Source organism: Thermobia domestica, chromosome 2 (genome assembly GCF_964235325.1).
Source record: "Thermobia domestica chromosome 2, izTheDome1.hap1.1, whole genome shotgun sequence".
Taxonomy (NCBI): domain Eukaryota; kingdom Metazoa; phylum Arthropoda; class Insecta; order Zygentoma; family Lepismatidae; genus Thermobia; species Thermobia domestica.
In genome coordinates this window covers 51,415,256-51,442,559 of record NC_137455.1, presented here as the reverse complement: position 1 = coordinate 51,442,559, position 27,304 = coordinate 51,415,256, and the positions used below count along the sequence as shown (strand labels likewise).

General features: G+C 33.3%; 1 protein-coding gene across 2 annotated transcripts in view; it reads right to left on the bottom strand.

Moving 5' to 3' along the window:
- Ddc (aromatic-L-amino-acid decarboxylase) overlaps positions 1 to 27,304 on the bottom strand; it is a 113,682-nt gene that overhangs the window by 4,982 nt on the left and 81,396 nt on the right. For both annotated transcript variants that reach the window (XM_081741263.1, XM_081741270.1), the window contains exons 7-11: positions 24,082 to 24,230; positions 21,780 to 21,891; positions 11,791 to 11,908; positions 4,382 to 4,472; positions 925 to 1,125 (exon numbers count right to left, since the gene is read on the bottom strand). In XM_081741263.1, the coding sequence (XP_081597389.1) occupies positions 925 to 1,125; positions 4,382 to 4,472; positions 11,791 to 11,908; positions 21,780 to 21,891; positions 24,082 to 24,230 (671 nt within the window). The remainder of the gene's footprint in view (positions 1 to 924; positions 1,126 to 4,381; positions 4,473 to 11,790; positions 11,909 to 21,779; positions 21,892 to 24,081; positions 24,231 to 27,304) is intronic.

Below are 27,304 nucleotides of genomic sequence, written 5' to 3'. Positions count from 1 at the left end.
AAACTAATTTCATCAAACTGAAAGAACTTTTGTCGCTGACTGTACAATGATAAGGGTAGAGAGAAGGAGTCTTATTTTTGAGGAGCTGAATTCATATCGAAAAACTGTTCCTTGCTCTCCTATAATTTTTCCTCTATCAGGGTGAATATTGAAAACTGAAATGGTACTTTTTTTTGTTTACCTCTTCCAATTGTAATACAGAAATAGGGACACAAAGATGGAGACTACTCTTGAGATGTCAAACCCCTATTAGGAAAACGTTAAACTATCTCTTTACCGATTTTAGTCCGATACCCGTCAACAGATGGACAGACACAGCAGTTTAAAAACTTCTGATATTTATGTATAGCATTTTGCAAACTTAAAATGATGGTTGTACCACCGTAAATTTGAACTCCAATCGGGGGACGCGATGTTTCAGTGGTACAGCGTTCACCTCTGGTGCGTGGGGTCCCTGGTTCGATCCCAGCTCGCGCCAAGTGGACTTTGTGATGGACAAACACCATGTCCGTGAGTTCTCCCGTTTCCTCACACTTTATTCATTCCAAAATTGCATTCATTTCTTATCATCACCGTCTCCTTTAGCCTAGCCGGCATAAAGACGTAAAAGTCCAAAGGATGTTTCTGAGGCACCATCTCTTAACGTATTATTGTTTCTATATTTCAGATATTATATATATATATATATATATATATATATATATATACACTTGCTTTATATAAATATAAGAATGAAATAGGAAAACGGTGCTTGTAAGAAGAGTAAACATATTAAACAATTTCTGAAAATAAAAATCATCGTAGCTATCATTTTTTTCTCTATATTAGAGCTTCCCAAACATTTCACAACCACTTCCTTGACAAACTACAATCATATAACGGTGAATAAAGACACCTACTAAATTGGAAAAGGAGAATACGTACCTTTAATCTAAAACAGACAAGCCCCATTATCACTTCAGCTACCACTTCGAATCGATCGTCGCTGCGTACCAGGTCCTCAAATTCATGTGCAAGGGCCACTTGACGTCGAATGTGTTCCTGCAATCCTCTCACTCCATACAGACGGAAGACAAACCACATCTTCAGGGAACGGAAGCGACGCCCAAGAGGAATTTGCCAATGCTGCAGTCAAAGATTTTTTATCAGAAACAATTCTTTCCGAGATTATACAATATTAGAGAGTTTTTATTTATTTATTTATTTATTTATTTATTTATTTATTTATTTATTTATTTATTTATTACATTTTGGTCACATGATATATTTTGTGTTCACATGATAAATTATTTTATGTATTTATTTTAATGAGAGAACCAGAAATATAATTTTAAAGAAACTGAGTAAAACATTTAATCTAAGCTTTAGTATTTAAAATGTTGCAAAGAGGTAAATATGTTATATTGGTAGATAGTTCCACCTTTTTTTTTTTTTTTTTTCCTTTCTTTCTTTCATGACCAGAGCCGGCTCTACCATATGTGCAACAAGTGCATTTGCATGGGGTGGCAAGTTTCGAGGAGCGGCAAAATTTATCATAACTATATTATGTAAAATAAATATTTCTTGTTGGAAACACTTTATGATGATGGTAGTTAAATTTACTAAACTGACCTATTTTAATACTACATTCATAAATCATGTTTAGGTCACATTAGTTTAAGGTCACACGGACAGTGCTAAAGCAAATGGTCAAACAAATCCCAACATGAATTGCTTGATTGTTGTCAAATACAAACACTCGATTCTCGAACAGCAGCGAACACCTTTCCATTTAGTTAGTTATCATAGTTTTTATACGAAAACTTATCTTCTGTATATCACAAACAAGTTGCTTACCTTCGAAGGTGGAAACTTTTTATTATTATATTATTATTATTATTATTATTATTATTATTATTATTATTATTATTATTATTATTTAACAGATGTAGAAGGAAAATCAAGAAATAAAGATAAAAGAGCTAGTTGCACTGGAATTGCAAACTGATATATTGAGATTGAAGCTCAGTATTGAATCCTATTACAACGATAATGTATATTTTGTATGTACTTGTAAGTATTATTTCTATTTACGGGCAAAAGTGCTATTTAAAAGGCACAAACTGTTAAGAAGAACAAGATATAAAGAAATAATTTTACATATTTTGTATTATATTGATATATTTCTTGTTTTCCGTTGCTATGACAACCTGTTTAGTTGAGATGGTAACTAAAGAAACAGATAGAACGAAGAACCATATTGTTAGAATTGAATGTATGTTATTTTAATGTGGCAAATATGGTATATGTTCAATATACATATCCAAGAGTGCATAACTGTGGTGTAATTCATTGTAATCTCGTGTACTTTATAAATATTCAAAGTATATTTGAATCAGGGAACGTAACGAAAGTAAATAACGTTACACTATAAAAAGGATTACTATCTTTCTTCTGCAGGTGTGTTTGCTTTATCTTTCACTAACATAATAGATTATTATTTAAAGAAAAAAAAGACAATTAGATTTATTTGTAGTGTTTTGGCTTTTTCTGCGAGTACTCTTTCCCTCCCCTTCGTTGTTCATGATGGGGTAGCGTACTTAAAATAGTGGCTTGTAAGATTTGTCCTTTTTCGAGAAAGAGGTGGTGGTGGAAATGATGCCATTGTATGGGGCGGAAAATTGCCTAGGGCTGACCCTGTTCATGAATATTCTTTTTTGCCTCCTTTTTTATATTTGACTGTCTGATGTCACTAGATGAATTTTTTTTTTTTTTTAATTAGCGGCCTCTTTAATATTAGGAGCATATAAGGGTTTCTTTGCACCTCTCCTCACTTCTCTGAATAACTTTAGTGAATAACTTAAAGCAATTAAAAGTATTAAAAATGTAAAAAGTGGGACAGATATTATTAAATACTATTTAATACAACATACTATTAATACTGGTAATCTCTGTGCACAGTTTATGACGAGACATTTACCGGGCATTTAAATGCTTGCATTAAATGAAAAAAAAAAAAAAAAAAAAAAAACTTGAAAACATTTCATTTAATACATTTTCTACATATTAATTAGCTCTCATTTTCAGTTTTCTGATTACTAATGATCTAAGATCTGGTTACGTTTGTTCCTTCGTATACGTGTATGTGATATTCAGAATAATCATCATAATAACCTATATTTTGTGTAACTTATACACATATTCCGTTTTACTTCAGTGTGAACTGCATTGAATACAATAAAAACAATACATAATTTTTGTTAAGTTTCATAGCACAATAACAATGCTTTCTTACAGTCTTCTGAAAATCTTCCTTCTGAATGTTCCCTTCTTGGGACATACCACAAAAGAAAAACAAGAGAAGGAAATAAAATGTATGGAGAAAGCATGAACGAATGAAGTAAAAATAAATAGAATTTTTTTAGAAAGGAGATAACAAAATATTTGAAATATGGAGAAGAACGAAGGGAAAAAAGATATAAGTAGATGAAGAAATATATACAACTAATAGACATGCAAAGAAAAGAATTAGTTAATGTTAGTGCGAGGAAAAGGTGAAAACTTCTTAGATATTGAAAAATTAGCATGTCTTTCTTGTTAGTAACACTTGTTGGTAACAATGTAGTTGACAATTGAAATTATTATGAATCTAAGATTATACATAAGTTAGATAGAAGTATTGTCCAAAGGAGAACATAGATTAATTTTGTATAATTCAGTGAAGAAAGTTGTACGGCATTTACTTAAATATGACAGGAAGTGGTCACAAGGACGATCAAGGAACAGATGGCAGAATGAACCATGAAGTATGAAAGCGGAAAAGATTGGAAAAGATCCCAGATGAAGAATGTGATCAAAGAATTTGTTGGACAGACTTGAAAAGTACTAAGACCAAACGGGATTGGAGATTTGTTGGTAAGGAAAGTGACAATAATGTATTTGAATAATTTATTCATTCGATTAACACCACAATAACATAATACAACTTTTCATTGACAATAAGAGTATTTCAAAATTACACTTCTTTTTTTAAAGTAGCCATAGTATTTGTGTAGATCAACTGGCTCTCTTAACTACTGGAAGAAGAATTATCTTCTGAAAGTCCCACGAATACTTTCCCCATTGAGAAAATATGAAACTAAAAAAATATCATTTTTAATATTACGTGATTATTTGAAATATTTGAATAGATATTTTCATGAGAAGAGCATATTTCCATGAAAAGCACTTTGTAGGAAGCATATTTTTAATAGAACGTGGTACGAAAGAGACATCAACGAATTGTTTAGTGACACGAATTATTTACAATATTATTGAACATCGAGAACTAGTCATCCCATGACACTTCTTCAATTATCTATATCAGTACTCTATATACGAAACATATACATGTAGAACTTACCCTATAATCTGGAGCAGAACCTTGCTTCTCATGTTTCAGATACAAGGGATCAACATTGAAAGCATCAACCAGATAGGTGGCGTCTTTCAACCTATGTAAAAAGAGAAAGACATGTAAGTAATGTTAAGAGAGTTGGACAGATGCAGAATCGATTTTTCTTTCGTATAATATCCATGTTTTCACAATTTTTGCACTTTTTTTTTTTTAAATTAAATTAATTTGCATCAACATTACAAGATTCTCGTAAGGTCTGACTAACTTCTAAAATTCCAACTCGTACTGGTAAAAACCAAATTTTGTTTTACATTGCGAGACTTCTGTAGACTTTTAAGCAGTGTTCGAAGTGGAAAAAAAGCAGAGGCGGTATGTTTTATTATGATTTTGACTCAACATACTGGCTATTTAAATATTGTCTTGATCACTGAAAAACCAGAGACGGTACGGCATACTACCGCATACCGTCTCACTTCAACCACTGCTTTTAAGAAATAGGGATCCAATACAGAACCCGAAATTGCCTACCACTTCCAAACCTCAGAGGAATAAGCTCTGCTAAAGACAGTAAAAAGAATTGACTCTAAACAACATTTCTATTTCTAGACGTTTCAATTTCGTCCAATAGATCTCAATATGCTGGGGGATATTTGCTGTCTTATATCCCTTGATATCTCAACAGTTCTGAGATATGATAAACATTAGTAAAGATTGCAAAACTGCTTAAAATTATGTAATTCCGAGAAATTTGTAGTTACACCTACCAAAAGTATTGTTGTAATACATAGAAGCAAAATCTAATAGTGTTTTAAAAAGTTGCCACAAAAAAAAAAAAAAACGCCATCTTAAGCAATATATCCGATTTAACTATTTTTTCTCTTCTCCGGAATGGTTTGATATATCAAATTTCTGTAAGCGGTACTATGATCTTTATATCCACTGAAAACCATCTACGTAATAGAATGTGATACTTATATAAACACTTTTTCGATATAAAGTCCTTCGAAAAGTGTCGAATTTTCAATTCCTTGTAACTTTCTTCCTACTTGTTCGAAATAAGTCATATGGTGGCCGTATTATTCGACAATAAATTACTTTGGATGTGCTCTACTCGTCCATGTCACTTGCGTAATTACTGTTCTAGAACCTTTCAAATTTTGGTTGTTTTCCGAGGTTTGGGATACTGTAGTGTTTTGAGTTTGCAACACTGCGTAATATGCGTGGGATTATGTTTTAGTTTTACGTGTTGATTTGGAATATGTAATAGACTGACATAGTATCATCTGAGAAAATATAACCTTATATACACAGGGTGTTGATAAGGTATATCGACAAACTTTGTTGAGTTAGCAACACTATGAAAAATACAACCATGTTGAGTTGGCAACACTGTTACTGTGAAGAGTATGCCCACAAAAATAGTCCCTTTGTCAATGTTTGCATGTTACGAAGTTTCAGCGTTTTGTATATCTATTAGTTTAAAAGTTACAATGGCGTGTCAAGATAAATGGCCACCCTATTCATAGGTTCTATCTTCGCCTTCAATTATCTATATCAGTACTCTATCTCTCTGTTGAAGCCAAAAATAAAAGGTATATCACTTCCGGTTTCAAAACGATCAGCATAGTTTGGCATTCTACCGTAGTTTCATAATATGGAATGGAAGTTACTTGTTCCTATTAAAGGTTCACGTTTCATACTTATACAATGGGTCTCATATGAACACACGTAATAAAATATTGCAACCTGATTCTTTTAGCCAATATACGTACTTTGATAATTGTAAAAGAACTTAGAATAAATTAAAATTTCTCTTAATGAGCAACGTTTTGCTTTGTACGCGAAACTAAAGTTCGGATTCAAGAGTATTAACTTGGTCACTTGTTGCATAGAGCGGATGTCTGTTACTCGATGTTATACTGAACTAGAAGTGGTTATAATTGTAACAAACCATAGCACAGGATCATTAATATTAAGCAATTTGCATATATTTAATAATTAAGCAATGAGATCTTGCCAGCGGAGGTCTTATTTGAATGGCTAACTTTCCACTGACGTCACGTACACGTCAACAATAGTCAGTAGCCTATTGGATTCAGGGGCGGATCTAGGGGGGCGACCGGGGCAATTCCCCCCCAGATGAAGAAACTTTCTTATTTTATATATGTGAAAAAAAAATCCCAGAGTTTGGAGCTCTTAAAAGTAGCTCTAAGTTGCAGTATTACAATCCACCGCCCACCCGAGAAGTCCGTCCTGGATCCGCCCCTGATTGGATTAGTATGTTCACAACTTATTTAGCACTTTGTCGTGGTTAAAGTCTGTGCACACCTAACAAAAACATACCCCGTGTTGTTTGATTCCATTATTTTGTTTAATTGACATGTATTCTAAACTTTTGTTACCGGCAACTCAACAATTCTTTGAAATAATATTTTATCTTAAATTTTAATACTTAAAACCAAATAAAATGATCACACGAGAATGTTATAGTAAGAAGGTTGTGAGCTTTAATTACCTATATACACAACAATATGAAAAGTTCTTTTTTAATTCCTTTGTGCACATTCATATGAAAAGTGCTGAGTATCCCTATGGTTCTAGAAGTAATTACATACTAAGAACTTTGGCAGCAAATGGATAAAATTTAAATCTTATACATTCTACCAATATGCTTAATTCTCCATATGTAGTATTCATGTTATTCCTAATAAGTTTGGAAAATTGCATTCCTTTTCTAAAATTTGGGGATATTATGGATCAGTCAGACGGATTGAAGTGTGGACAGATGGAGTTTTGTTTCAATTTCAAGTCATCTGAGTGTAGTGGAAAAAGTAGATATTTTTTTAGTTTTCTCGGAGTTTTCCCAGTTCCCTTGTATTTCCTGCATTCAATTAATTCTTCCATCATTATTTGTATTCATCAGGCCTTATTTTAATTTACAAGGCATAACCATGAAACGTTTAACTGAAGACTTCGCAAAATTTCATTTTTCTAGAATAATCTGAACAGGTATCACAGTAATTAAAAATAACGAAAAGTGATATACAATGTGAAACATTTAAATCTACGAACAATGCTTTACTTGTGTTCAATGATGTAATAGCGAATAAAATTCATATTTCCAGTTGGAACAACGAAATCCGAAGATTGGAAAATTAGTTACTTACGAGAAAATATACAAAGCCTTATACACAGGCTAAAAGTTACTTTCGTTAAATGTTTCATTAGATAATAAGAGGAAAAAAGACAGGAAAACATTATATCCGACGATGGCGCCGCCCATCTGAAGGCTTCACAATTATTTTTTTAATTTTTCCTTCTTCCGAACTCTTGTTCTGTATCTGATGAAGCATTTAGCGAAGGTAATTATAGTATACTTTCCTTAGTATGTTATTTATTATGTTTCCCTAGTTTTGGTGCGTAATACATAATTCGCATATATACACACATGATGCCCACAAAATCGCTTTCCCCAAAACAAGTAAGGAAAAAAGAAATAAGAGAGCTATCAGAGAGCATTTTTTTGATACAACTGGTTCTATTGTGTCTCTTACTGTGGCTGAGAGTAGTAATCATGTTCCCGTAGATATTTTGGATAAGATTTGTTTACTAAGTGAAGTTGTGCCGAATAGTACAGGTGTTAAGATTAACAAAAGGAGCGTGTTTTCGTGCTACAAGCTCGGTTGAAACACAAGAAAACAAGTGTGATGACAGCAGACTTCAGGAGAAGATTTCCAAGTGTGGATCCACCATCACATCAAGCCATGGGAAACAACTAATAATTCGAGGTTACAGGTTCTATGTATGATCTACCGCAAAGTAGGCAACCACAAAGTGTACGAAATGAAGGAAACTCTGAACTTGTTGCTTGAGTTGTGTATCTGGCCAGAAAAAAGTCTACAAGAAGGTGCGCACCTGAGAGGGACACATACCTCTTCAAGAAATATTTTAAAGGGTTTGAGGATGAAATCTTATTGGCCAAAGCTTATGCACGTATTGAATGAATGTGATGCGGACCGACAAGTTGAGTTATATGAGTAGTTTCACATTAGGAACGAAGGTGACGAACTTCCGGAAACAAATTTTTTGGATAGATGAGGGTTCATTCAAGATAAATGGTCGTGTAAAAAGATGCAAATGTGTTTATTGGAATGATATCAATCGACCCGAAATTGTGACAGAAGAGTTAAACGTTCCTCTATCATTGTTTGGGATGATATTGGAGTGGTGTATCATAGAACCTTCTGTTTTGAAGGAGCTATTACCAATGACACATACCTTCAGAGGTTGAAGGAAATTGTCATTCCAGTATTTGAAAACAACTCTCGTTACGAAAACATTCAGTTCACGTGGTAACAAAGTGAATCAGCGCTTCTCACTTTGGTGGGATTTCTTGGGTCAACATTTTGATGAATGGATTGGTCATCGTGGTACGACACATTGGCCAACCTGATCATATACCTCACACTATGCGACTTTATGTGGGATATTGTCAAAGACGGGGTGTTTTCCGCGCAACTGCAGAATTTGGATCACTTGAAACAGCTAATCGAACAATTATTCGAGAGATGCCAATCCTTGGTTGTATCAAATCAGTTCTGAAGAGAGGTACCTTGTGCATTGAACATGGTGGAGACAGTTTGCACAGTATTTGTTAGTACAATGAAGATTGTCAAGTCACCTAGCATGTTTTGTTTTATTTCTTCACATATTGGGGAAAGCGACTTTGGGCCCATCTTTTCCCCAATATGTAAAGAATATGGGAATGATATATATAATGCAACATTCCAAAGAAAACTGTCTTCTGCAACTTGAACAACTCACAAACTCATTTATTTTGTGACATATAATTCCAATTGAGAGTAAGCCTACACCACATACGTATAATTTTATCCAATAATTAGGAACACTAACGTTCCTATAAACAGCTGCAAAAAATGTTTCGAACACATACTCATTAACAGGGCCCGGATCTTGTTGACAAGTCAACTTTTTACTGTTACGCATAGGACAAGGCGAGTTCAAATAAAAACGTTATCCGTCAACTCAAGGTTCTAAAAGTATATTTGTTTAGAGTCAACTTTTGGTCACTTTTTGCTGTTTTGAAGTTTCAGGTCATTTTTTAATATTTTAAGGTAACTTTCAGGTCACTTATGGTCTTTTTAGTCTTTTTCTTCTACATAAGGAAATTTTAAAATGTTTACAAATCTGAAAAATACAAAATTAGTTTATCTTTTTTTCTGCTTTCTGACTATCGAGATGGAAAACTGCATTCCTAAAAAGCTAAAGAACGCTAAGCTGTAGCTGGTTGACATGGGGTGGGGGTTGCTAGGTGGCCAAAGAGATGATTTTGGGTTGTTAACAACAAAGGTTGTGACCACGTGAATAACTAAAAATGAATTAGAAGACGTACAAAGATTTTAAACAGGGTTTTATCTATTATTCGCGTGTATACAGTCTACACTTGCGAAATTCTATTCTTTAAGTGTGCTTCCTAGTTTCAAGTAAATTGGCACTTTATGTTCAATATCGTACAATGGACTGCAACTAACTGAAACAAAACTTTTGAAAATGAGTGACAAATAGTAATTAAAATCCAATAGATATTCAAAAAATGTCGATGTTTAACAAAATAAACTTTTTAAGAAAACGCAAATTTTAAGGTCAATTTTTCTGAATTTTAGGGTCATTTTACAGGAATTTTAGTGTAATTTTATAGGTCACTTTTTAGAAAATTTTAGGTCAACAAGATCCGGGCCCTGCTCATTAAATAGATGATTTAGAAGATGGACAGAGACTCATAAAAATAAACGCCTATTTTATTATCAACATTGTGGACATAATTTATTATTATATAACCATTGTTCAATCATAAGTCACCATGGATTCAATATTAATCTGTTTAACATTGTAAATTGAATCGATAAGAGATGGCGCTGTAAACACTAAGTATTGGGGAGCTTTGCTCTAAATTTTTATTCAATTTTTATTATTTATAGTTCACTACTTTTGACAATTTTACTATTTGTCACAATCTTACTACACCGTTTTTCAATTTTAATATATTCATGCGCCGCTTATCCTTTATTATTACATTAACAGTGTGATAATTATTTTTCAAACAGGCAAATTCGGCCATTTTGGCACGTGCCATTTTAGTACATATGCTTACTTCAAACAAATTTGATTTAAAACAAATTTAATGAAATAGTCCACAAGGCTCTACGGCTGGGACTTCCTTTATAAATCTTCCTAAAGGGAGATAACTGAACTGAACTTTTATTAGTGATAACATTTATATCATGTATAGAATAATAAACACCAATATTTAATACAATATCTTGATCTAAATTTGTCTCTGTTATTCACCCGTACGTAATCTCTACAAACTAGCATCTACCGAGTAGAAATGCCAAATCAGTAATTTAGAATAAATAAATGTTCCTATAAATACAATCGATGCTTTATTTAGAGCGGAGAATATTGAGAAGAATATTTTCTTATTGTCAACTGCATCAAAGCAAAGCTATTAATTTTGAATAAGTGATGAAGATATATTTTCATCCTGCATACCCAGTGTTCGAAGTGGAGAAAAGGCAGAGGCGGTATGTTTTATTACGATTTCGACTCGACATACCGGTTATCTAAATGTTGCAATACAGTGAGAGTATGTTGCTAAAGGATTGCATTTCTATTTATATGACTGAAAACCATTGGAGAACTTCTCTGTAGTTACAGGTGGGATATGGAGAGACTGATCCCCTGCCAACTTCTTTCTGAAAAAATCTCCTTATGTTGTATTATAGAGAATAATGCACGAAAATGCTCAAGAACTGAGTTTTATATTAACAATTTCCTGCAGGAAAAATCCCGGATCCCCACTTCACTGAGAGGTATTCCAAACCTCCGGAAGATTCGCACCCACAGCAGACAACCCCTAAGCCCACCCATGTTCAAAACACATGCATTATATGCATTAAAGCAAGACACAGACCCATATAAGAAAGAAAGAATTCAATATGACACATCAAAATATAAACTAGATGAACTTTGAAGACACCTCATTTTGAGGAAAAAGATAAAAATGTGGGTGTTGTCAACTTAGAAATTGTTTCTACATAAGAATATAATCTTTTTACGTGCAAAGCTATTCGTCAAGCACTGTGTATAAAAATGGATTTATTAAAAGGTATTTTATCATCTATCTCCAGTGACGGTATGTCTTGGTCCTGAAAATACCGAGATGGTAGGCCTTCATCACTGAAAAACCAGAGGCGGCATGGCATACCACCGTATACCATCTCACTTTGACCACTGTGCATACCAGAAGAAAAAAAGCAAATATGAAATAACTGGCAATTTAAAAAATAATCCCCGATCCTAATTCTACACCACATAGCCACCACAGTACTTACCACATAGCTGAACAGTCAAAATTGACTAGAAGCCATTTATGAGGGTTAAAATTAAACGAATCTGCAAATTCAATTCCTTGCATCAGATGTCGGAATTCGGGACAAATGAAAGCAGAACCTAAAAAAGAAAGTTTAATTTACAGAGCTTGTATACAGTAGTAGTTGTTAATAATAACAATTATTATTATTATTATTATTATTATTATTATTATTATTATTATTATTATTATTATACTACTACTACTACTACTACTACTAATAATAATAATAATAATAATAATAATAATAATAATAATAATAATAATAATAATAATAATAATAATAATACAACGGTATGTTGTATTATTATTTACCTGTACCGATCTTAGAATGGTGATCAGAGGTGCGACAACGGAGCATATTTTGTAAAGAAGAAGAAAAATTGTATTAAAAAGATTTTTAGTGCTCCTTAGTTACCAAAAGATAGAATAATATAAATAAGTGAGATTGTTGATTATTAGATTGCAGGGTTATCAGGAGAATTGATATTTAAGAAGTTAATCGCTTGTAATAAGTATATTAAACGAAGGTATAAAATAAAATGATATTTACGCTTCAAAGTTCTGTTTTTGATATTGTGGCTCAAGAACTATTTAATTAAGAACCAGTGGCGTTACATAATTAAATGGTGCCTTCATACCGGGAGTTAGTGTATCGTTCTGAAGTACAGTAACAACGAACACAATTGAGCCCAATATTTATGTTACTATATTAAGAAGCGGTAAACGAATAAATCGAGGTATGTCGGAAACAGAAGGTATACAAGACCGACCTATGCAAAGTGGTAGTCAGGCTGCTGATACCGTGACCGACCTTTTAAAACAGATATCATGCCAAATGAACCAACTCCAGCAAAATATGGTTACCCAACAACAATTTGAGGAGTTCCAACAAAAAATGGTTACGCAACAGCAATTTGAGGAATTCCAGAATGTAACCCATCAACAATTGGAGGACTCCCTAAAGCAATTACAACTTAAAATTGAGGAACGACTGGAAGATAAAATGGATCAATTACATCGTAAAATAGAAGGTCAATTGGAGGAACAGATTTCCACGAGATGTAAGCAGTATGACCAAAAGATGGAACGAATATCCCAAAATTACACTGAGATGCAGGATGTAGTCAAAGCTATGGAATCGGTAATTAACGAACACACCTTTCACATCCGAGAACTTCGGGAGGATATGAATTGTTTGCAAGAGTGGTACCATACTACTAAGGAAGAGCACGACGGTGGACATAGACATCAGTCTCACAGTGCACATAGAAATCAGGCTATGTATAATGGATTAGAACCAGTAATCTCTCATGATGGTGGTTATAGAAATCAGTCTCCTTTTAAGGAACCAGAACCAGCAACAGCTCATCGAGTTTTGGAGGATAGTGAGTCTTCGGGATACAGTGAAGGAAGTACCGAAGTTGGAAGAAGAAAGAAATATTCATCCCGTAGGAATTCAAAATGTTACGGTAAATATTCAAAATCTCATAATAATGACAAACCTTTGCGATTTAGCGAGGTAAAGTCATTGACCAAATTTAGCGGTGGACCTGATGATATTCCTGCACGGGTATTTATCGAGAAGTTCGAGGACGAATGCGACTTGATAGGAATCAAAGAATCAAAATTCCTGAAGGTACTTCCACACGTCTTACAACCTCCATGTTTAACGTGGTTCAAAGCCATTCGAGAAAATCTCCATGCTTATTCAGATTTTAAAGCGGCCCTACTATCCAATTATGAAAACGACTTTATGCTTGCTAACAGGGATGCTTTATTGCGTACCAAAGTTTTCGATCCCCGAAGTCACAAAAATGTTACGGAATTTGTAGTATCGACATACAACGAATTAAAAGCTCTAAATCCTAATCATCCGGAATCACGTATAATTGCTTCAATTCGCATACTATTGCCGTTTAGATTACAACAAATGTTAATGTCTGCACAATGTGTCAATTTCAGTCATATGGTCATGTTAGTGCAGAACTTCGAGAGTCAATATTTGATGCAGAAAAATAATAAAAATCCCAGCAGAGGTCAGGGTAATGTTAGCCGTAATCCTATTAATTATGCTCATATTCGCAATATAAGTGTACAGAATGGAAATTGCTCCAACACACAAGGAAATGGCAATCGTCGTTTTAATGAACGAGCGTGTAATCCAAATAATACCGGTAACGCAACTCAACCTAATGGAAGAAATAATAGTAGGAATTTCAGAAATAATCACCGAAATTATAATCGAAGTAACAACAATTATCGTAATTATGCACAAAGTCGGTTCATAGGTGGTAGCAATTATAATAACAGAAATCCAAATTCTGTGTATGCATACAATCGATCCGATTCTACTCAAGAATGCGGAATACAATGTTCCTTAATTGCGCCCTTTGAACGAATAACTTGAACCATTAAAAAGGCGTCCGACAGATTTGTTTTAGATCGACTTTGCTTATGTCTATGGTTAATGTGTTCTTTATTCAGTTTATTATTTTGGCAACCTACCGAAAATACTAGAAAGATGTGAATGGACTTAGTTAAAAATGTAGTCCCTCCTGAGATCATAAGTAAAATTAATATAAATTATGTATAATAGAGGGAACTCAATCTCAAAATGAGATAAACGTCGTATTTCATAATTATATAACTTATTTATTGTATTTTTCTTCATGTTATTTTATCTTCAACTATGTTTCTAGTGTAACAATTATTTTCTTCAATGTTAAAGTATGCTATATTGTTTTATTGTGTTCACAACACTATAATTACTCATTAAGCCCTTTATGCGATCTATATGTATATTCACGTAGAATGTTTATTCCGTGTTTACATCTGGATCAATTCTATTAGAGAACATATTTATATTTAATTCAGTGCAATTATATTTAACTTCATGAATTAAACTATGCACATTATAGTAAATATAGTCCAATGAATCAAAAAATTGTGGACCGTATTATTATTGTTATTTTTCTGTTGATGTACCTTGATACTTATATTACAATGTAAGGCCAAAGAATATGCTTAATTATGTGATTGATTTTATGATACAGATGTAAAATATAATTTTATGTATATACAAGGGCTGATCAAAATGTGTATACTTGTACGGTCCAGGATTCTTTTCATTTATTGTTAATAAATAAATGAAATCCATGTTCGTGGCGCCAGATACAACGGTATGTTGTATTATTATTTACCTGTACCGATCTTAGAATGGTGATCAGAGGTGCGACAACGGAGCATATTTTGTAAAGAAGAAGAAAAATTGTATTAAAAAGATTTTTAGTGCTCCTTAGTTACCAAAAGATAGAATAATATAAATAAGTGAGATTGTTGATTATTAGATTGCAGGGTTATCAGGAGAATTGATATTTAAGAAGTTAATCGCTTGTAATAAGTATATTAAACGAAGGTATAAAATAAAATGATATTTACGCTTCAAAGTTCTGTTTTTGATATTGTGGCTCAAGAACTATTTAATTAAGAACCAGTGGCGTTACAATAATAATAATAATAAGAAGAAGAAGAAGAAAAAGAAGAAAAAGAAGAAAAAGAAGAAGAAGAAGAAAAAGAAGAAAAAGAAGAAGAAGAAGAAGAAGAAGTTGAAGTTGAAGTTGAAGTTGAAGTTGAAGTTGAAGTTGAAGTTGAAGTTGAAGTTGAAGTTGAAGTTGAAGTTGAAGTTGAAGTTGAAGTTAGAAATAATACTATTTATTCCTCCAATCAGCAGCACCGAACTTCCCAAACACGTTTGGGAAGGTGGACACCTTATTTGACTACAATCGGCAATATGAAAAAATTGACTCATATACTCAATGTAGGTTTATAAAAGGTGCATCAAGCCAATCGAATCGGAGTTATCGCAGCTCACTTCTCTAACATCCTTAGTTTCATTTACTGGATATCAGAAAACAGAACGCTACAAAGTGCTAGCACAATAGGCTGCTGTTAGAGGCAAGAAACCGGCTGATTGCACAGTTTTTTTTCCCCTTTTTATAAGAGGAGCCTTAGAATATTAAACCAATGTAGGGTCATTCTATGTAAGTTCAACCGACCATGACACACACCGACAGCTATCTTAATGATATTTTGCCAGGTGTTTTCTGTATATTAGTAAAGCAGATAGCAAGATCTTAGATTTTTAGGTGGTAGTGTTTCGAAGATACAGCCCGCTGAAGTTTGGTACATATGTAAGAATTACTAAGTGCACAGTAAAACAAAAAGAAACATAGAAAATGAATGAAGGTAGCTAGAGCCATGACTTTTTTTCACGTCAGTGTAATTTATAGCACTGTATTAACTGTTATTTGTGGAATTAGGTAATTTATTTATGGGAATATAAATGCTAAAATATTTATAAAATGTATAGTTGAGAAACAAGCGATTCTCTATTTTCAAAATAATAATATATTATTATTATTATTATTATTATTATTATTATTATTATTATTATTATTATTATTATTATTATTATTATTATTATTAATTATTCAGGATGAATCAGAAGACTTTGGATATCTTTTATTTTGAAACCTGAGAGGAAAATCTTAAATTATTTTTGAGAGATGGTGTTAGTGAAGGCAGCATCTTACACGGTACATGGCGCCAATGGTCGCCATACCGAAATCTGCCATCTTGAATGCAAGTTCGAAATTTCAAATGGAAAGGAAGACATATCATGTACCAAGTAACACTAGTGTAAGCTCAGGAATCCAAAAGTGTAATTTTTTAATACGTTGTATGATTTGAGTTTTATAAACATTTAAAGATTGAAAAACACTTACCAATGCCATGGTACAGCGCATGTTCTATGTGGTGGCCATCCCGTCTAATCTACAATCTTAGTCACAGTATCCACTCCGATTGCACACGAAAGCTACGGCGAAATGTGCTTGCCCACACGCGTGCTGAATGCGTTCCCGTAGATATCTTATATCGCGGGGTATTTCAGCATACACTATCTGCTTTAGATAGTCCGACAAACAGAAATCAAAGTCATTTTGTCATTAAACGGGACCACGGCGATCTATCTATCTAATTCCCTGGGAATTGTGCATCGAGCCATTGATGCACACAAATCTAACGCCATAGCGAGAAGGCGCCTCATCGTGTTAAAATAATGAATTACAGTTTTACTTTAGAAAACTTTGCAGCACAGTATAAGAATTGTAAGAACTTAAATCTGCTACCATAAATAATACCTACAATTTAAATTTCAAATACTCATTTCATGCACCTAGTCATAAGTCAGCTTGCTGATGGTACTGGTGAAACCTTAAAACTAGTTAGTAAACTCCTCTTAAGGAACAAACGGACTATGCTTTTGTGCTTTTAGGAATGATTCAAAGGATTGCGATCTTGGCCAATTAGGTTTTGGATCAGGAGCCAAAAAATTTTTGACCGGCATATGTATAACGAGAGTAAAGGCAATATCTTAAGTTCCTTAAATATTTACTTACATGAATCTTTCATTTTGACCCCTGTTATAGTTGACATAGAATTGGAGAAAAAGGGGTATGAGGGGTTCACTAAGATGCCCACTGACCTAGAATTGAAGAAAAGGGGTGAAGTGGTCCACCAAGATGCCCAGTGACCTAGAATTGAATAAAAAGGGGTGGAGTGGTCCATAAGATGCCCATTGGCCTAGAATTGAAGAAAAAGAGGTAGAGTAGTCCAAGGTGTTCACCGATCTCTAATTGAAGAGAAAGAAGTGAACTCAAAGAACTGAATGAAAGTCTCCGGTCAAATATGATACAAGAATTTTGTGACTTTTACCATTTTGATAGTGAAGAAACAGTAGCTGAGCTAGAAATCTGTTCACTCATACAAGGCCTCTCACAGTAACAGACATTCTAATTTGATACCAAAACCGAAAAAATAAGATTTCCAGCAAGACAAAAACAATAGTAGTAAACTAGATGCTTAAATAAATAAATAAATAAATAAAGCTTTAGATGGAGAGGAAATTGAAGACAGCATGGAAGCAACTGTGAAACTGGAATTAAATGAGGTTTTATTAAGCCATACAGATATTTACAGCAGCTCTTGGGGATTTCCAAACTTAACTGGGTTCTACAGAATTCTACTTTCACTCTCTGTAACAAGCTGAAAAACCATGAGTCGGATCAAAATTGTAAAAAATCGCCTCAGGACAAGCATGGGGGACACTTTGTTAAATAATTTACTAATTTTAAGTAACGAGACTGAAATTTTAAAGAAATTATGATATATGAGGACATTGCTGATCTGTTTTCCATAATCAGTAAACAAAGACAAAGGTTGTTGTTCAAACGTTAGATTCACTAAGTTCAATGTTTTTGTTATTTACTTTTACTTGTGTAACTTGATGTAATTTTTAAGGTTACAATTTATGGAATTATGCAATTTTTTCTATATCTTTAAGAAAATATGTCTTACTTTTTATCATGTAGCCTTGTTTTTGGTTAATGGTTGTCAAATTAAAATAGCCATATGCCTAAATATAGGCTAATTTTAACAAACATACGTGTAAAAAATGAATCAGTAAAATACTGATAACTGAATATCGAGGTGTATAGGAAATTTAGGTCAGTTAAAAAGTAAAAGAAAAATAATTTTCAATTAAGTGTACCGGAGAATTGCTCTGATAAAAATGTTAAAAGATTAAAGTCAGAGACGTGCAACAAAAGTCCTTGAATAGTCGAGCATCACGGAAAAATAGTCACCAAGCAAACAAAATGAGGGATTGCATCATTCAAAGTTGATCAATATAATACATGTTTTGTCTATCATACTACCTATTAATCGTAGTGTCTAGTTTTAGTATTATTTTAAGTTTCTGATGTCCAGTTTTAAAAATAAAAGTAATTGCCATATAAAAATCGTATTTTTGCCTACTTGAACAAAACTGATCAAAGTGTGCAACTTCTAAATATTATCCAATATTCTTGAAATTTGTTATAAATATCTTTTACATCACTGAGACTCGGGGAACAAGCAAAGTGCTACAAAAATTTTACATTTTATTTTTTGCTTTACAAATTGAAACATCCTAAAGTGAACAAAGATTAATTACACTAGTTAACAAAGGTTTTGTTACATAAAAGGAAATACCTGTTCTTAAAGGAACTTTTTGCGCTGAATTCGAATATGCACTCGGTTTTTCTCCATCACGTACGATTTTCCCGTAACAGAAGGATTTTCGGGAAAATCCCTCAAAAATTTCCCTTTTCGTTTATTTTACACCCCAAGATCTTGTCCCCTTGCATATACTAACATAGAAATTATACCTAAGTATACTTTGATTCATATTTAACAAACCCTCCAAGTTTCGTAATAATCGCTTTATTCTTTCTAGAGAAATAAATATGTTTGTATGTATACTGTGTGTACTGTTTATTGCACCTTATAGTAATGCTTTCAGATCTCTTAAGTTGAGGTAAAACGTTTTGCTTTATTACCACAAACACATATATAAAATATAATACAATATAATTTACAAGTGTGACAATTTACAATAAACAATAATACAAATGTACCAAAAGGTCATGAAAAGACAATCAAAACTATCACAATATATGAAACTTCCATTGGGTTACAAAAACGTACACTACTTCCTTCTTTTGTAAGAAATTTTGCATTCTCTAACAAGACCCCAACAATAGTACCCCATCATTGAAGGATCCCATCGTCCCTGGTACCTTTTCTCCATTGCCATTATATCTTGGTGGAATCTTTCCCCCTGTTCGTCGCTGAGAGCACCTAGGTTAGCAGGAAAGAAGCTGAGGTGGGAGTGCAAAAAGTGGATTTTTAAAGACATCCTACAACCCAACTCTTTGTATTTCTGTATCATGTCCTGTACGATTTCTGTGTAACTCTCAGCTTTGTTATTGCCCAGAAAGTTGCGCACAACACACTTAAATGCTGTCCAGGCAGCTAGCTCAGCACTGTTTAACTTGCTGTCAAAGCTATCATCAAGCATTAATTTCCTAATTTGGGGACCAATAAACACTCCCGCTGAAATCTAAGCATCACTCAGGTTAGGGAACTTATCTCGCAAATACTTGAAACCTTCACCAGATGTGTCCATGGCTTTGACAAAGTTTTTCATAAGTCCTAACTTGATATGAAGTGGCGGTAGTAATATCTTATTAGGATCTACCAAAGGAGCGTATTTGACGTTGCATTCTCCAGGTACGTAATTCACTCTAGGTTCCCATTCCTTCACTTCATAATGTTTGTCATCAGCTCGGCTATCCCATAAACATAAAAAACATTGGTACTTCGTGTAACCGCACTGCAGTCCTAATAAAATACCAACTACCTTGAGATCACAACATATTTGCCAACAATGGTCCTTGTAATTTATAAGATTTAGCAAAGTTGACATGGTGTCATAGGATTCCTTAATCTTCACTGAGTGCGCAAGTGGTATAGAAGGTTTTTTATTTCCATTATGTAAAAGGACAGCTTTAAGGCTGACCTTTGACGCGTCGATAAATAACCTCCATTCTTCTGGAACGTAAGGAATTCCTAGCTCCGCCATCAACCCATTTATATCCGTACATACGCACACATTATCTTGCATTGAGAAATAGCTTGAAAATTGAACATGCCTTTTCCTGTACACTGATATGTTCGTTTCTGCATCCAATAAGTTCCACTGCTGGAGCCTTCATCCCAGAAGTTCCGCCTCTTGTTTTGTCAGGTGCAAATCACGGACTAGGTCATTAAGTTCACATTGCCGGATGAAATGTGGCTCGCGAACACAGTCAGGGATGAACGTTGGATCCTTGGATGTACATGTTGATGTCGATGGTTCATCAAGGTCATGATCATCATCAGAGTCTTTTGGCCATATCTTTTCCCAGTTGGTAGGGGGCTCGGGAAGTGGAAGTTCTTTTGCATTCTGTTACATTTGATAACAAATATTGATAACCATTTCATGAACAAAACGAAAAAACTTGGAGAATTGTATATATATGTATTAAGATATACATATACTGTACGTTTAAAAAAAATATACGTTGGAAGTACATTCTATTTTTATACACGTTTCTAATTTACAGAGAGCAATACAAGTGTGTTGTTGACTATTGTAAATATTCATTTTTATGTCTGTGTTTGTAGTAATAAAGCAAATCGTTTTTACCCCAACTCAGGAGATCTGAAAGCATTACTATCAGGTGCAATAAACAGTGCACACAGTATACATACAAATATATTTATTTCTCTAGAAAGAACAAAGCGATTTTTACGAAACTTTTAGGGTTTATTAAATATAAATCAAGGTATACTTAGGTATAATTTCTATGTTACTATATGTAAGGGGACAGGAGCTAGGTGAATAAAATATCTGAAAAAGGGAAATTTTTGAGGGAATTTCCCGAAAATACCTCTGTTACGGGAAAACTGTACGTGATGGAGAGAAACCGAGTGCATATTCGAATTCAGCGCAAAAAGTTCCTTTAAGATCAGGTGATTTTTCTCATGTAACAAACAAAAAGTTTAAATTTGTTAACTAGTGTTATTAATTTTACGTTAAAAAAAACTACATTTAAAAAAGATTGCGTGATTGCAATCTGAATCTTGAGGCTTTTTTTTATTAATGATCTCACGTGTTATGATGGAAAGAGGTGTAAAATTAAATGTGAGAAATACTTTAATAATTTGGGGGATTGGTATCTCAGCCTTTGGGATAATAATAATAATAATAATAATAATAATAATAATAATAAATAACACCATCCATTCATTCAGAATTCAATTTTTGAGCCATTACCTTTCAAGGACACGATAAATTAGATATACCGTTTAATCAAAGCTTTTAGTTTATAATTCTCCTTCCTTAAATATCGTGAGAATTTGAACTTTATCAGTTTTTCTGTTCTTAAATTCTAAGCGGTGAACGGCATGCAAAGGGAACTAATAAGACGTTTGTTTCGTTCAAATCAATAATTAATAACGTACCAGCGTAAGCAGCATCAACATGAAGCCATACATCGTTTCGGTTGCATACTGGTCCCAAAGACTCCAACTGGTCAAAAGCACAGGTATTCGTTGTTCCCAAAGTTGCTACTGCCTGTGAAAAAACACAAATTACGTTAATTAAAATTTCAAGAACTAATGTGGTCAGAGTTTTTCATATGGGTGTGTGCACAAAAAGATATTTAAAGTCTGTCTACCCTCTGAGTAGAACATTCATGTGCTGCTCACTTTATTAGGTTTTAAGTGATTAAAAATCAAAATGTTATTCCAAGGAATTAAAGAATTACAGATAAGAAAACTGTAGAATGCAGGACAATTGAAGAAATAAAATAGCATTTTATTACAATATGTATAGGCACAACCGAACCGTCCGTAGCTACGCCTATGATGAACAAGAAGTGAGGTTATATGTTTTACAGACAAATGTTGAACGAAAACCACCAACAAACTGCAATATCTAATTTTAAAGCTTCTGGAATTATACATAAACTTATGACAAAACATTGCCAAGTTTTTTTTTTTTTTTTTTTTTTTTAAATATTTCCTAAACTGTTTCTTCACCAAATAATTGAATTACTCAGTAATATATAAATATAAATATGTTATCTCTTCTTTGTTTTTGGCAGTTCTTGAGGAAAGTGTTTTTGGCAGTTGAGGAAAGTCACATCGTAAAAATTAAACTTTTACCGCTCAAAAACTAACAAAAAAAGTTACATAACGTACTTATCTGATTCGAGCATTACGTAAATTGTCTTCTCTTAGTTTGAAATGATAAAAGTTTAATTTTTGACGACGTGATTTCCAAGAAGAGCAGCCATTGGTTTATTTGTTGTTCTGTTACAACTTCAATTGAGATTTTATGTTTTCAGGTGCAGATCTAGATCCAGTCATCACTTATTTATTTATTTTTTTAAAAAATAAAAAGTAAGTCTGAATTGTCAAAATTGCAAGTCGAAAATTAAAAAAAAAAAAAAAAACTGCCAAGACATAACAGAACACAGGTGTAGAAACATTAATTTGCAAATTTGTATGTAACTTTTTTTTCGAAAATGCTGAATGATTTGATTTTTGTAATGACTATTTTCATAATTCTATAATATTATTACCAGACTGTCGACTACAGTGCAAACTCCAAAGTGCTTCTCTTTCAATTTTCACGTCCTAGACCATAATAATATCGTGTAAAAAAATAATAATAAAAAATAAAAAAAATACTTCATGATCTGCCCTTTATAAATCAAGTTTAAGTAATATTAAAATAATGTATAATACAAAAGCATTTTGACATAGCAAGGAACAATTTTTTAAAAAAATACAAGAAATCATTAAAATCTTATTATGGAAAAAGAAAGAAAATAAGTTTGCATTTAAATTAATAGTTTTAAAAATAGATGATGGAAGGCGTATTTAGAGGAAGCTATTGGGCTCATGCCCTCCCTCAAATAAATTTGTTAGTTTTTCGCATTATATGTGCAACAATAATCCCTTTTACAGTTTCTAAGAATTTCGTCGACTTTCCATTTTCTTATGCTTATACACTGTATTTTTCAAACTTAATTCCATGTAATTAAGTTTTTTTTTCTTTCGTTTCTCCTATCATACTTTTGACCGTTGTTAGTTGTGATTCAAATCGGCCGTCGTCAGTAACACCAAAACTAAGAGAAGCTGATAAGCGAAACTGGTGTTCCACACCAACCTGCACCGATACCGAGGTAACGGGACTTTACTTATTACAACAAAGAAATATTTACATCGTTTAGTTATAAAGAAAGGCAAATGTTTGAATTAAAGAAAATCAAGAGGGGGTAAGTACCCCGGGAAATAAGGTTGGCGAAAAGGCCTTTTTTCTTCTATTAACAGAATAAATTCACTGCTAAATTTTTGTGTGTATCATATCACATAAGATTCACCAGTCTGCAATTCTTGCCATTAAAACTTCAATTTATGCATAAATTAAAATACTGATATATTTAATTCTCAAACTCAGGTGAGCAATTGACCCCCTGCTTTCTCATGTTGTGCATAGCTTCCCCCGAAACAAAATCCTAAATACACCACTGATGGAAGATATCAAACTCTTTAAAGTATTTAACTTCTTAGCAATTTAAATCCGTAGTCATTTCTTGGAAGGTAACTATTTAAAAAAAAGAAAAAAAGAAACGATAATATTCCAAAACAGTAAGAGAAGGGTATTTCAATCCTTCTCAAGTTTGGAAAGTAGAAATAAGACTATATTTTGTAGCTTGTAACAAAGAAAACCTGTGGACACAAAATGGCTACTTACATAAAAAGGAATCAATCCTTTGGCTTTGTCCTCTTTAATGGCTCTTTCCAGGGTCTCTCCTTCCAACTGGAACTGGTCATTAGATTCCAAAAGACGCATTCGAACTCCTCCCAAGAGACCGGCTCTTTCTACAGAAGAATGGGCTTGATCTACAAAATTAGATAATTCAAATACAGTGACCTCAAAATTTAGCCAACTACTGACGTTCACTTTACTCTACTACCACTGATTAAATCGAGAATACAACTTGTTTCTCTCAATTTAAAAATCACTGAACTCTTCGTGTTCAAAGATTTAAATATAAACAATAATTATAATAAAGTAATGAATACGATTGTTAAAGTTACAAGCTGTAAGGATGAATTATAAACAAAATACATTGGTTAGCGTTGTTTGAATAGCATTTTTTCACGCGCTACCCTAGACAACTGTTTTAAGAGGACTAGCTCAGGAGAGTAATGCTCCCGGAAGTAGGAACGAAAAACACAATTCTGATTAGTTGGCGTTATCCATTTCTTTCCATGTTGCAATCAAATAGCAGAAATCAAACGATTGTTGTTGTCGGTCTTTGTTGCCGAGTGAGCTAGCGCTATGTGCTAGTAACAAAAATCTCCTTTGGCGTGAGTTCAAACCCGGCCCGAGGAGTTTTTTTAATTTTTATAACACTTTTTAAATTAAAATAATATGAAAATAATATTCAAAAAGGATTTACTTACTTTTGTGCAGATAAGTAGTAGTAGTAGGAAGGGGTTAGAAACTCGGGTTAGGGGCTCGTTTTGTTCCCCTTGTACTCCATGATATAAATTTTGTGACCAACTTAAAACAACTGGCTAGGATAGCGCGTAAAGCAGCTGGCTAGAGTAGCGCGCGATAAAACACTTCCGCGAGCATTACTCTCCCGAGCGGGCCGTGTTTTAAGTTGGTCACAAAGAAGTGGATGAGGTTAGATTTTCATCAAAGTTGCACCACTCGAGTGAGACGTAATGTCACGTGGTATTATAATGGGGGGTCAAGGTGGAATAAAACGAGCCCCGCGGGACTTCTAATCCCCTTCGCTCGCTGACGCTTGCTTAGCCATGTTTCGTAACGTAAGTAAATACATTTTTATGCGTTATGTATTACGTACAAGGGCAAATGAGTATTTTTTTATCTTATTTTAATGATAAAAGTGTTATGAAAATTAAAAAAAAAGAAACTTTCCTTGGGTCGGGTTTGAACCCACATCAAAAGCGATTTTTCATTACTAGCCCGTGCGCTAGCATTCTCAGCTGCGAGGACCGACAGTAGGTGGCGTTTTATTTGTGCTATATGTATGCTACGTGGCGAGAAACTGATAACTTCAACCAATCAGAACCGTGTATTTAGCTCCTATGGCTAGAGTCGAGCGTGATTACAATATATGCGTTTGAATACTTGCGCCATCTTCTGTTTTTAGCGCGCATTTGTTTATGCGGGGACTTTTCTTTGAAGTGAACTGAGATTTTAATGGCCTGATTATACTGATTTCTTGTTCAATATAACTATCGGTAATTATCCGTTACTTCATGGAAACTAAATTTTGTTCAATAATGTCCAACCACGTTAACGGACAAACCGAAAGAAGGAGAAACGTGAAACTTTGCACAAAGCAACTATAATAAGACGGACATCTTTGCACGTATTAAACAGAAATATCCAACAAACAGTGTTGCCAACCCAATATAAAGTTATGTATTTTTCAAAAGGTACACGTCAGATGATTACATATTTCAAATCAAAATGTCAATCGAAAACTTAAAATATTATATTTATTATTCAGTGTTGCAAACTAAGGATGTTATAGTATCACAAACAATCAAAGTTTGGAAGCCTCTACGACACTTCCGGCACAAATGAAATGAACGAGGCAATGCACTTCCAATGTACTTTAGCGTTAGATACCATGGTCGTGATATAGTGTGTTTTGTAACCTATGAAACCAAGTTATAAGGAATGGAAAATTTATATATTTTTTCGAAACGTTTTATTTCGAAAACATCCTTAGGTAAGTATGTCTAATTTCTTGTATGGTTTGCAATGCACGTATTATTTTGCTGTTTAGAGCACTTCGATATCTCAAACCGTTTCGGAGATATGGTAAATACAATGGATTAAATTCGCCAAACTGCTGAAAATTGCGTATTTGTGCAAAATCTTTAAAAAAAATGATTATTGTTTTCCTGCTCTTTCATAGCAATACAGCAATAGCTTTTAGTAGCTGTAATCACAAGAAATTTTCGCAATTAAGGATTTCAGCAATGTTGCAAACTTCAGCAATGCTTTTCATACCTTCGAAACTGTTTCAAATATCGAAGTATTGTGAACGGGAAAATGATTTGTTTGCCAATTGGTATTTGTATATTATAACGTATTTATCTAAGTGTATATATATATATATATATATATATATATATATATATATAGTTTTTAAAAAACCGGACATTTCACTAGAGTTGAATACCTAAGTAAAGTCACAGAATTAAAGTTAGTTTATTTAAAAGTAAGCAGAAAAATGTGCATATCAATGTTCTATATATATATAAAAAAAAAAAAAAGATTGGGTAGTAACCACCGTAAATGTCCGCTTACATAGCATTCGATATCCACAACATTTGCAATTTTGAGTTAAATATTTTAGCACATTTAAATCATAAAAGAGATGTAATTATAGACTAAAAATAAAATCTGTGCTAAGTTTCAAAAATGGGAAAGTTCGGTTTAATGCAAACATGAGACCTATGTGCCTAACACTGTTCAGTGAAAAACGGGCTATCTAGTATTCACTGTGGAAGTAGTTCAAATAATTGCCAGAAGAATGCGCGAGGGTATATGTCCCGCCAGTTCTGAAGTAAAATCTGGGCTTTTAATTCAACATTTTCATGTTGGCACAAGGGTCAGATTACTTTTGAATTTAAATGTTCTTTATACATATCCTTATGCCTAAAACTTCAAATATAATCAAAATAAAAGAGTATTTCTCAAATGAAAAATCCGCAGAGAATCAAGGAGCTTATATGAATCACGGACTTCGCAATTCTGAGGTTTCTACTTCGCTTGCTACCATTATGACACCTTAATAAAGGTTGAAATCTTTCTTTAAACATTATCAGTTCAGCATGACATGTCAGTTCCTGTTGTAGAATAACCCATTGCATCAGCGTTTCCCAACCGGTGTGCCGCAAATGAGCCTCTGGTATGCCGCGAG